Source organism: Balaenoptera acutorostrata, chromosome 7 (genome assembly GCF_949987535.1).
Source record: "Balaenoptera acutorostrata chromosome 7, mBalAcu1.1, whole genome shotgun sequence".
In the NCBI taxonomy this organism is placed as follows: domain Eukaryota; kingdom Metazoa; phylum Chordata; class Mammalia; order Artiodactyla; family Balaenopteridae; genus Balaenoptera; species Balaenoptera acutorostrata.
Window position 1 is genome coordinate 53,591,459 of NC_080070.1, and position 13,306 is coordinate 53,604,764.

The 13,306-nt window shown below is 38.3% G+C and overlaps 1 protein-coding gene across 2 annotated transcripts in view; it reads right to left on the reverse strand.

The window, feature by feature from the left end:
- The window catches only part of STK31 (serine/threonine kinase 31), an 87,402-nt gene that overhangs the window by 24,160 nt on the left and 49,936 nt on the right, over nucleotides 1–13,306 (reverse strand). For both annotated transcript variants that reach the window (XM_028163817.1, XM_028163818.1), the window contains exon 21: nucleotides 12,464–12,586. In XM_028163817.1, coding sequence (XP_028019618.1) covers nucleotides 12,464–12,586 — 123 coding nt within the window. The remainder of the gene's footprint in view (nucleotides 1–12,463; nucleotides 12,587–13,306) is intronic.

Sequence of the window (13,306 nt, forward strand, 5' to 3'; positions counted from 1 at the left end):
GTGGACCCTGACATAAACCTCACTCCTTACACAAAAATTACATCAAAATAGATCCTAGATCTAAAATGTAAAACATGTAACTATAAAGCCTTTAGAAGAAAATATAAGAGAAAATCTTTATGACCTGGGGTTAGGCAAAGGTTTCCTAACTACAATACCAAAAGCATTACCCATTGAAGGAAAACAATAATAAACTGAACTTCCTCAAAATGAAAACCTTTTTGTCTACAAAAGACACTATTAGGAAAATGAAAAGACAAGCTACAGACTAGGAAAAATATTCAAATGACATCTGACAAGGGATTTGGATCTAGAATATATTTTTAAATGCTCACAACTCAACAGTAAGAAACCCAATTTTTAAAATGGGCAAAAGACTTAAACAGACACTTCACCACAGAGGATATATGCAAGGCAAATAATCATCAAATAAAAAGATGCTCAACATCATTACGCATTAGAGAAATGTAAAACCACCGTGAGAAGACACTATTACAGACCTAAGAGAATGGCTAAAACAGAAAACAATGGCAATATGAGGTATTAACAGTCATGCAGAGTGTCTGAAACTCTCGTACAGTGCTGGTTCTGAGAATGCAAAATGGTACAGCCACTCTGGAAAACAGTTTGGCACCACCTTATAAAGTTATACATACAATTACAGTCTACTCAGTAATCGCCCCCTTATTTATTCTAGAGAAGTAAAACCATGTTCACGTAAAAACCTATACACAAATGTTCCTAGCAGCTTTATTTGTAATAGCCAAAACCTGGAAACCCGAATGCCCTTCAACAGATAAACAAAGTTGGTACATCCATATAATAGAGTACTACTCAGTCACAAAAATGGAATGAACTATTGATATACTGAACAACTTGGATGAATTTCAAAGGCATTATGCTGAGTGAAGAAGCTAGTCTCAAAAGGTTACATACTGTAAGATAACATTTATATGACATTCTTAAAAAGACAAAGCTGTAGTGATATAGAAAAGATCAGCGGTTGCCAAGGGTTAAGGGTTAGGGAGAGGGTATGACTACAAAGGGACAGCACATAGGATTTTTTTTTTTTTTTAGTTAGGGAACTGTTCTGTATCCCAGTTGTGGTGATGGGTATACTAATCTACACATATGTTAAAATTCATAGGCCTGAACACCAAAAACCAATCAACTGTACTACATGGTAATTTAAAAATAAAAATTTTAAAAGAACTTAGTCAACATTAAAGATGAGCAGGAATTCAGCACAATAGTGTCTTTACTCATAAAGCTCTTTACTACCAGTTAATGAAGAAAGGAAATTGGTGGAATAAAGACTGCTATTACCATACTTAAGTGATATTTTATGATAGCTCTCAGGAACATAAGAACATTTGAGTCATTCACTTTCGTCCTGATGTAAAGAATAAAGAGATTACTAAAGCAATGACAAAAATGATGCCAGTACAATAATTTCTATGGCTATGATGGTTCTATGAAACCACACAAATTTAAATACATATGCCAGCATAAGGCTAAAACTTGGGAATAATTAATTGTTGAATGGGATTCCCACTGATTACCACTTGGGTAGGTATAAATACTCTTTTTATAACAGTTTTATTGAGGTATAGTTGATGTACAATAAACTACATGTATTTAAAGTATATAATTATCAATATTTTTGATATATGTATCCTGCTACAAAATCATCACCACAATCAATCTGGTGAACATGGTGATCATGCCAAAAAAATTTCCTCATGCCCCTTTGTAATCTATTGCTCCCTTCCTCTCTACCCTCAATCCCCAGAGCACTCCTTTCTATCACCATAGATAAGTTTGCATTTTTCAGAATTCTATATAAATAGAAACATAAAATATGTACTCTTTCTTTCCTTTGGCTTTTTTTAGCTTGGCAGAATTATTTTGAGATTCCTCCATATTACTGGGTGTAGAGGCATAACCTGAGAGATACTGAGGATTCAGTTCCAGACCACCGCAATAAAGTGAATACTGAAATAAAGTGAGTCATGCAATTTTTTTTGGTTTCCCGTAACATAAAAGTTATGTTTACACTATACTGTAACCTATTAAGTATGCAAGAGCATTATGTCTAAAAAACAATGTAAAGGGGGGACCTTCAAGATGGCAGAGGAATAAGACGTGGAGATCACCTTCCTCCCCACAAATACATCAAAAATACATCTACATGTGGAACAACTCCTACAGAAAAACTACTGAATGCTGGCAGAAGACCTCAGACTTCCCAATAGGCAAGAAAATCCTCACGTACCTGGAGAGGGCAAAGGAAAAAACAGAGACAAAAGAATAGGGACGGGATCTGCACCTCTGGGATGGAGCTGTGAAGGAGGAAAAGTTTCCACACACTAGGAAGCCCCTTCACTGGCAGAGACGGAAGGTGGGCAGGGGGGAAGCTTCAGAGCCACGGAGGAGAGCTCAGCAACAGGGGTGCAGAGGGCAAAGCGGAGAGATTCCCACACAGAGGATCGGTGCTGACCAGCACTCGCCAGCCTGAGAGGCTTGTCTGCTCACCCGCCAGGGCCAGTGGGGGCTGGGAGTTGAAGCTTGGGCTTCGGAGGTCAGATCCCAAGGAGAGGACTGGGGTTGGCTGCGTGAAGACATCTTGAAGGGGACAAATGAGCCACAGCTAGTGGGGAGGGAGTCCAGGAAAAAGTCTGGACCTTCCTAAGAGGCAAGGGACTATTATTTCGGGGTGTGCGAGGAGAGGGGATTCTTTCCCTGTCTGTCCACAGAAAGCAAAGCAAAACCTAAACGAGCTCCAGAGATGGGCACGAGCCGCAGCTATCACCTCGGACACCAGAGACGGGCATGAAACGCTAACTGCTGCTGCAGCCACCAAGAATCCTGTGTGCAAGCACAGGTCACTATCCACACACCCCACACCCCCACCCCAGGAGCCTGTGCAGCCCGCCACTACCAGGGTCCTGTGGTCCAGGGACAACTTCCCCAGGAGAACATACGGCACGCCTCAGGCTGTTGCAACATCACGCCAGCCTCTGCCACTGCGGGCTCACCCCGCATTCCAATTATAACTACCGTACCCCTCCCTCTCCCCGGCCTGAGTGAGCCAGACTGCCCTAATCAGCCGCTGTTTTAACCCTGTCCTCTCTGGGTGGGAACAGAGGCCTGAAGACAACCTACATACAGAGGCAGGGCCAAAACCAAAGCTGAACCCCAGGAGCTGTGCGAACAAGAAGAGAAAGGGAAATCTCTCTGTGCAGCCTCAGGAGCAGCGGATTAAATCCCCAAAATCAACTTGAGGTACCCTGCATCTGTGGAATACCTGAATAGACAACGAATCATCCCAAAAACAGGTTGTGGACTTTGGGAGCAACTGTAGACTTGGGGTTTGCTGTCTGCAACTGACTTCTTTCTGACTTTTATGTTTATCTTAGTATAGTTTCTAGTGCTTGTTATCATTGGTGGATTTATTGATTTGATTGCTCTCTTTTTCTTTTTTTATTATTACTACTTTTTTATTCTAATAATTAAAAAAAATTTTTTTTTATTTTCATAATTTTTTTTAACTTTTATTATTTACTGGGTTTTTTTTCTTTTTTTCTCCCTTTTCTTCTGAGCTGTGTGGATGAAAGGGTCTTGGTGCTCCAGCCTGCTGCCAGGCCTGAGCCTCTGAGGTGGGAGAGCCGAGTTCAGGACACTGGACCACCAGAGACCTCCCAGCCCCACATAATATCAATCGGCTAGAGCTCTCCCAGAGATCTGCGCCTCAACGCTAAGACCCAGCTCCACCCAACAGCCAGCAAGCTCCAGTGCTGGATGCCCCATGCCAAAAAAACTAGCAAGACAGGAACATAACTGCACCCATTAGCAGAGAGGCTCCCTAAAATCATACGAAGTTCACAGACACCCCAAAGCACACCACCACATGTGGTTCTGCCAACTAAGAAGATCCATCCCCACCTACCAGAACACAGGCACCAGTACCCTCCATCAGGAAGCCTACACAATCCACTGAACCAACCTTACCCACTGGAGGCAGACACCAAAAACAATGGGAACAATGAACCTGCAGCCTGCGAAAAGGAAACCCCAAACACAGTAAGTTATGCAAAATGAGAAGACATGCAGCAGACGGAAGGAACAAGGTAAAAACCCACCAGACCAAACAAATGAAGAGGAAATAGGCAGTCTACCTGAAAAAGAAGGAATTCAGAGTAATGATAGTAAAGATGATCCAAAATCTTGGAAACAGAATGGAGAAAATGCAAGAAACATTTAACAAGGAACTAAAAGAACAAAAGAGCAATGAAACAATGATGAACAACACAAGAAGTGAAATTAAAAATTCTCTAGAAGGAATCAATAGCAGAATAACTGAGGCAGAAGAACAGATAAGTGACCTGGAAGATAAAATAGTGGAAATAACTACCACACAGCAGTATAAAGAAAAAAGAATGAAAAGAATTGAGGACAGTCTCAGAGACTGCTGGGACAACATTAAACACACCAATAGTCGAATTATAGGGGTCCCAGAAGAAGAAGAGAAAAGGAAAGGGTCTGAGAAAATATTTGAAGAGATAATAGTTGAAAACTTCCCTAACGTGGGAAAGGAAATAGTCAATCAAGTCCAGGAAGCACAGAGAGTCCCATACAGGATAAATTCAAGGAGAAACATGCCAACACACATAGTAATCAAACTATCAAAAATTACAGGCAAAGAGAAAATATTAAAAGCAGCAAGGGAAAAGCAACAAATAACATACAATGGAATGCCCCATAAGGTTAAGAGCTGATCTTTCAGCAGACTCTGCAAGCCAGAAGGGAGTGGCAGGACATACTTAAAGTGATAAAAGGGACAAACCTACAACCAAGATTACTCTACCCAGCAAGGATCTCATTCACATTCGACAGAGAAATTAAAACCTTTACAGGTAAGCAAAATCTAAGAGAATTCAGCACCACCAAACCAGCTTTACAACAAATGCTAAAGGAACTTCTCTAGGCAGGAAACACAAGAGGAGGAAAAGACCTACAAAAACAAACCCCAAATAATTAAGGAAATGGTAATAGGAACATGCATATCGATAATTACCTTACATGTAAATGGATTAAATGCTCCAAGCAAAAGACACAGACTGGATGAATGTACTCAAAAACAAGACCTGTATATGTACTGTCAACAAGAGACCCATTTCAGACCTAGGGACCCACAGACTGAAAGTGAGGGGATGGAAAAAGATTATTCCATGCAAATGGGTATCAAAAGAAAGCTGGAGTAGCAATTCTCGTATCAGACAAAATAGACTTTAAAACAAAGACTATTACAAGAGACAAAGAAGGACACTACATAATGATCGAGGGATCAATCCAAGAAGAAGATATAACAATCATAAATATTTATGCACCCAACATAGGAGCACCTCAACACATAAGGCAAATGCTAACAGCCATAAAAGGGGAAATCAACAGCAAGACAATCATAGTACGGGGCTTTAACACCACACTTTCACCAATGGACAGATCATCCAAAATGAAAATAAATAAGGAAACACAAGCTTTAAATGACACATTAAACAAGATGGACTTAATTGATATTTATAGGAAAATCCATCCAAAAACAACAGAATACACTTTCTTCTCAAGTGCTCATGGAACATTCTCCAGGATAGGTCATATCCTGGGTCACAAATCAAGCCTCGGTAAATTTAAGAAAACTAAAATCATATCAAGTATCTTTTCTGACCACAACGCTATGAGACTAGATATCAATTACAGGAAAAAACTGTAAAAAATACAAATGCATGGAGGCTAAATATGCTACTAAATAACTAAGAGATCACCGAAGAAATCAAAGAGGAAATCAAAAAAATACCTAGAAACAAATGACAATGAAAACACGATGACCCAAAACCTATGGGATGCAGCAAAAGCAGTTCTAAGAGGGAAGTTTATAGCAATACAATCCTACCTCAAGACACAAGAAACATCTCAAATAAACAACCTAACCTTACACCTAAAGCAATTAGAGAAAGAACAAAAAAACCCAAAGTTAGCAGAAGGAAAGAAATCATAAAGGGCAGATCAGAAATAAATGAAAAAGAAATGAAGGAAACAATAGCAAAGATCAATAGAACTAAAAGCTGGTTCTTTGAGAGGATAAACAAAATTGATAAACCATTAGGCAGACTCACCAAGAAAAAAAGGGAGAAGACTCAAATCAATAGAATTAGAAATGAAAAAGGAGAAGTGACAACTGACACTGCAGAAATACAAAGGATCAGGAGAGATTACTGGAAGCAACTATATGCCAATAAAATGGACAACCTGGAAGAAACGGACAAATTCTTAGAAAAGCACAACCTTCTAAGACAGAACCAGGAAGAAATAGAAAACATAAAAACACCAATCACAAGCCCTGAAATTGAAACTGTGATTAAAAGTCATCCAACAAGCAAAAGCCCAGGACCAGATGGCTTCACAGGCAAATTCTATCAAACATTTAGAGAAGAGCTAACACCTACCCTTCTCAAACTCTTCCAAAATACAGCAGAGGGAGGAACCCTCCCAAACTCATTCTATGAGGCCACCATCACCCTGATACCAAAACCAGACAAAGATCTCACAAGAAAGGGAAACTGCAGGCCAATATCACTGATGAACATAGATGCAAAAATCCTCAACAAAATACTAGCAAACAGAATCCAACAGCACATTAAAAGGATCATACACCATGATCAAGTGAGGTTTACCTCAGGAATGCAAGGATTCTTCAATATACAGAAATCAATGTGATACACCGTATTAAAAAACTGAAGGATAAAAACCATATGATAATCTCAACAGATGCAGAAAAAGCTTTCGACAAAATTCAACACCCATTTATGATAAAATCTCTCCAGAAAGTAGGCATAGAGGGAACCTACGTCAACATAATAAAGGCCATATAAGACCCACAGCCAACATCCTTCTCAATGGTGAAAAACTGAAACCATTTCCTCTAAGATCAGGAGCAAGACAAGGTTGCCCACTCTCACCACTATTATTCAACATAGTTTTGGAAGCTTTAGCCACAGCACTCAGAGACAAAAAAGAAATAAAAGGAATCCAAATCGAAAAGAAGAAGTAAAACTGTCACTGTCTGCAGATGACACGATACTATACATAGAGAATCCTAAAGATGCTACCAGAAAACTGCTAGAGCTAAACAATGAATTTGGTAAAGTAGCAGGATACAAAGTTAATGCACAGAAATCTCTTGCATTCCTATACACTAATGATGAAAAATCTGAACGAGAAATTAAGGAATCACTTCCATTTACCACCACAACAAAAAGAATAAAATATCTAGGAATAAACCTACCTAAGGAGACAAAAGACCTGTATGCAGAAAACTATAAGACAGTGATGAAAGAAATTAAAGATGATACAAACAGATGGAGAGATATACCATGTTCTTGGATTGGAAGAATCAACATTGTGAAAATTACTACCCAAAGCAATCTACAGATTCAATGCAATCCCTATCAAACTACCACTGGCATTATTCACAGAACTAGAACAAAAAATTTCACAATTTGTATGGAAACACAGAAGACCCCGAATAGGCAAAGCAATCATGAGAAAGAAAAACGGAGCTGGAGGAATCAGGCTCCCTGACCTCACACTATACTACAAAGCTACAGTAATCAAGACAGTATGGTACTGGCACAAAAACAGAAATATAGATCAATGGAACAGGATAGAAAGCCCAGAGATAAACCCATGCACACATGGTCACCTTATCTTTGATAAAGGAGGCAAGAATATACAATGGAGAAAAGACAGCCTCTTCAGTAACTGGTGCTGGGAAAACTGGACAGCTACATGTAAAAGAATGAAATTAGAACACTTCCTAACACCATACACAAAAATAAACTCAAAATGGATTAAAGACCTAAATGTAAGGCCAGACACCATCAAACTCTTAGAGGAAAACATAGGCAGAACACTCTATGATATAAATCACAGCAAGATCCTTTTTGACCCACCTCCAAGAGAAATGGAAATAAAAACAAAAATAAACAAATGGGACCTAATGAAACTTGAAAGCTTTTGCACAGCAAAGGAAACCATAAACAAGATGAAAAGACAACCCTCAGAATGGGAGAAAATATTTGCAAATGAAGCAACTGACAAAGGATTAATCTCCAAAAATATACAAGCAGCTCATGCAGCTCAATATCAAAAATACAAACAACCCAATCCAAAAATGGGCAGACGACCTAAATAGACATTTCTCCTAAGAAGATACACAGATTGCCAATAAACACGTGAAAGGATGCTCAACATCACTAATCATGAGAGAAATGCAAATCAAAACTACAATGTGGTACCACCTCACACCAGTCAGAATGGCCATCATCAAAAAAATCTACAAACCATAAATGCTGGAGAAGGTGTGGAGAAAAGGTAACCGTCTTGCACTGTTGGTGGGAATGTAAACTGGTTCAGCCACTATGGAGAACAGTATGCAGGTTCCTTAAAAAACTAAAATTAGAACTACCATATGACCCAGCAATCGCACTACCCGGCATATACCCTGAGAAAACCGTAATTCAAAGAGTCATGTCCCACAATGTTCACTGCAGCACTACTATTTACAATAGCCAGGACATGGAAGCAACCTAAGTGTCCATCGACAGATGAACAGATAAAGAAGATGGGGCACATATATACAATGGAATATTACTCAGCCATAAAATGAAACGAAACTGAGTTATTTGTAGTGAGGTGGATGGACCTAGAGTCTGTCATACTGAGTGAAGTCAGAAAGAGAAAAACAAATACCGTATGCTAACACATATATTTATGGAATAAAAAAAAATGGTTCTGATGAACCTAGGGGCAGGACAGGAATAAAGACGCAGACACAGAGAATGGCCTTGAGGACATGGGGAGGGCGAAGGGTAAGCTGGGATGAAGTCAGAGAGTGGCATGGACATATATACACTACCAAATGTAAAACAGATAGCTAGTGGGAAGCAGCTGCATAGCACAGGGAGATCAGCTTGGTGCTTTGTGACTACCTAGAAGGGTGGGATAGGGAGGGTGGGAGGGAGACACAAGAGGCAGGGTATATGGGGATATATGTATACATATAGCTGATTTACTTTGTTATACAGCAGAAACTTTACAACACTGTAAAGCAATTAATACTCCAATAAAGATGTTAAAAAAAATAAAAGAATAAAAAACAATGTACATACCTTAATTTAAGAATATACTTTATTGCTAAAAAACGCTAACCATCATCTGACATGCAGGGTCGCCACAAACCTTCAATATATAAAAAACACTATATATGCGAAGTGCAATAAAGTGAAGCACAATAAAACAAGGCATGCCTGTATTAATAGTTCATTCCATTTTATTGCTGAGTAGTATTCCAATGAATATACAGCAGACTGTTTTTCCATTCATCCGTTTATGGACATTCGGGTTGTTCCCATTTTTTGGCTCTTACAAATAAAATGTCTTTGAATATTTTTGTACAAGTCTTTGTGTGGACATATGCTTTTACTTCTCTTGGCTAAATACCTAAGAGTAAAACAGCTGGGTCATATAATAGGTATATGTTTAACCTTTTAACTGCCAAGTTGTTTTCCAAAGTGGTTGTTACATTTACATTCCCCTCAGCAATATATGAGAGTTCTAGTTGCTATACATCTTAGCCAACACTTGATGTGGTATTTTTAATTTTAGACATTATAGTGGGCATGTGGTAGTATCTCATTTTGGTTTTAATTTATATTTCCCCAATGACTAATGATATTGAGAGCATGTTTTCACATGCTTATTTACCATCTGGACATTTTATTTGGTAAGTGCCTATTTAAATATTTTGCCCATTTTTGAGTTGTCTTCTTTTTTTTTTTTTTATAAATCTATCCGGGGTTGAGGGGGAAATTGTGTAGGAAAGTGCTTTTTTTGTTGTTGCTTTTGTTTTTTAATTATTATTTATTTATTTATTTATTTATTTATGGCTGTGTTGGGTCTTCGTTTCTGTGAGAGGGCTTTCTCTAGTTGTGGCAAGCGGGGGCCACTCTTCATCGCGGTGCGCGGGCCTCTCACTATCACGGCCTCTCTTGTTGCGGAGCACAGGCTCCAGACGCACAGGCGCAGTAGTTGTGGCTCACGGGCCGAGTTGCTCCGTGGCATGTGGGATCTTCCCAGACCAGGGCTCGAACCCGTGTCCCCTGCATTGGCAGGCGGATTCTCAACCACTGCGCCACCAGGGAAGCCCCGAGTTGTCTTATTATTCAGTTGTAAGAGTTCATTGTAAGCTGGATAGAAGTCTTCTGTCAGATATATGTTTTGCAAATATTTCCTCCAAGTTTGTGTATGACTTGCCTTTCATTTTTGTAACAGTGTCTTGTGAAGACCATAATTTTAAATTTTGATGAAATTCAAATTATCTTCTTTTATACTTGATGTTTTTTGTGTCCTATTACAAGAAATCTTTGCCAAACTCAGTAAGATTTTCTCCTGTATTTTATTCCTGAGTTTTAGAGACTTAGGTTTTACATTTTGGTCTAATATACATTTAGAGTTAATTTTTATACATTGCGCAATGAATGAGTCAAAGTTTATTTTTTATGTACAGATATCCAATTGTTACAATACCGTTTGTTGAAGACTATCTTTTCCCTCATAGAACTGTCCTGGCACCTTGGTCAAAAATCAATTGACCATATTTTAGTGGGTGTATTTCTACTGTCTCTATTCTGTTCCATTGATCTATGTCTAACTTTACATCAGTATCACACTGTCTTGATTTACTGTAATTTTATTAAGTCTTAAAATCAGTTAAAATCCTCCTCTTGTATTCTTTTTCAAAATTGTTTTAGCTATCCCAGATCCCATGTATTTTCCTATAAACTACAGAATCTGGTTGTTAATTACTGTCAAAAAAAAAAAAAAAAAGTAAGCCTAGAAGGAGTTTTGTTGAAACTGTATCACAACTATGACCAATTTGAGAAGAACTCACATCCATACAACACTGATTCTTCCAGTCCACGAACATGGCGCATCTCTCCATTTATTTACACCTTCTTTAGTTTCTCTCAACAATACTTTTGTAGTTTTCAGTATACAGATCTTGCAAATCTTTTGTCAATTTAGCTCTAAAAGCTCCATATTTTTTATACTTCTGTAAATGACTGTTTAATTTCAATTTCCTAGTATATAGAAACACAATTAATTATTATACTGATTTTGTATCCTGAAACCTTGCTAAATTTGGTGGGTTTAGTAGCATTTATGTATATAACATTCAAAAAGATTTTCTACATAATTAATCACGTCATCTGCAAATAAAGATGGCTTTACTTCTTCATCTTCAAACTGTATGCCTTTTATTTCTTTTTGTTGCCTTATTTGACTGACTAGAACCAGGATTAGCAAACTACAGCCTGCATGCCAAATCCATCCCACTGCTTGTTTTCATGCAGTGTGCAAGCCAAGAATGGTTTTCACATTTTAAAATGTTTAAAATAAAATCAAAGAATACTATTTCATGACACATGAAAATTATATGAAATTCAAATTTCAATATCCATAAATAAAGTTTTATTGGAACAGAGACACTCACTCATTTATGTACTGTCTATAGCTGCTTTCACGCTAAAGCAGCAGAAACCGTATGTCCCACAAAGCCTGAACTATTTACCATCTGGCCGCTTATGGAAAATTTTGCTGACCCCTGGGCTAGAACCTCCAGTACAATGTTAAACAGAAGAAGTGAGAACAGACATCCTTCCCTTGTTAACACTTAATCCCTCATATTTCACAGGAAGAATGGGTTTAAACCATGGATTAGAAATAGCTATTTGGTTTACACTCAAAGCAGGAACATTTACTCAAGGCTCATTTAATATCATTTAATATTTATTTTCCATATATGCATGAATTACTTCCAGATTAATATAGGACAAAACCATCTTCACTCTTAATCTTGACTTCAATAAAACTAAGACAGTAGCATGCTATGTAAAGCATATTATCAAGCCAATTTCTAGAAAGTACACAACAGATGATAAGAAGTACAGCTGACTCTTGAACAACATGGAGGTTAGAGGTGCCGAAGCTTGGCACAGTTGAAAACCCGCATAGAATTTATGGTTGGCCCTCCATATCCCTGGTTCCTCTGTATCCGCGCAACCATGGATGGCGTGGTACTACAGTATATACTATTGAAAATGAAACTGCGCTTAAGCGGACCCAGGCAGTTCAAACCCATGTTGTTCAAAGATCAACTGTAGAGCAACAGTTTATGACAAAATTTTAAAAACAAGTGGGAAGAAATTTTTTTCTACAGAAAATCTACCACTATTTTTTATTCAGAGTAATATACTGAGGAAAGCCACTTCAAATCATCACTTTCTATACTGAAATACATATAAATAAATGACTTATCTGTTTCAATAAAAAAATAACATACCCACAATAAAAGGCAGCCGTAAGCATATAAGTCAGAACTTGGAGAAGCAGGTTTTCCCATTTTCAATTCAGGTGATAGCAAACTCAAGTCACCAACCATCATGTTCACTGAGGCTCGCTGACTCTACAAAAACAGTAGGTTAAATATTTTAAAGGCAACACAGTTGAGGCGGCATTCTGTGAAGTAATCTGCATTTAATCAACACAAAAAATATTCATTTGAAATATTTTATTCTCTCTTGCTTTCAAATATTTTTACCTAATTTCCACTATTATAAATTGCTCTTAAAATCAGTCTCATGAAATTAACAGTGAGACTAGGGTTACATTTCACATTGTAGACTCCAGCAGATTAAAAATTAAGAACCAGTGATTCTTTAAGAATTTGGTACTCTTTTTTTAAAAAACACACTTCAGGGGCTTCCCTGGTGGCGCAGTGGTTAAGAATCCGCCTGCCAATGCAGGGGACACGGGTTCGAGCCCTGGTCTGGGAAGATCCCACATGCTGCGGAGCAGCTGGGCCCGTGAGCCACAATTACTGAGCCTGCGCATCTGGAGCCTGTCCTCCGCAACAAGAGAGGCCGCGATAGTGAGAGGCCCGCGCACCGCGATGAAGAGTGGCCCCCACTTGCCACACCTAGGGAAAGCCCTCGCACAGAAACGAAGACCCAACACAGCCATAAATAAATAAATAAATAAATAAAAATTAAAAAAACAAAAAACAAAAAAAAAAAACACCACACTTCATAAGGGCTAGAGGCAGTGCTATTTTCTAATTCTGAAAATTCTAAATAACTTTTAAAAACCACAAGTCTACAAAGTACTTCCTTACTGACCATTTTCT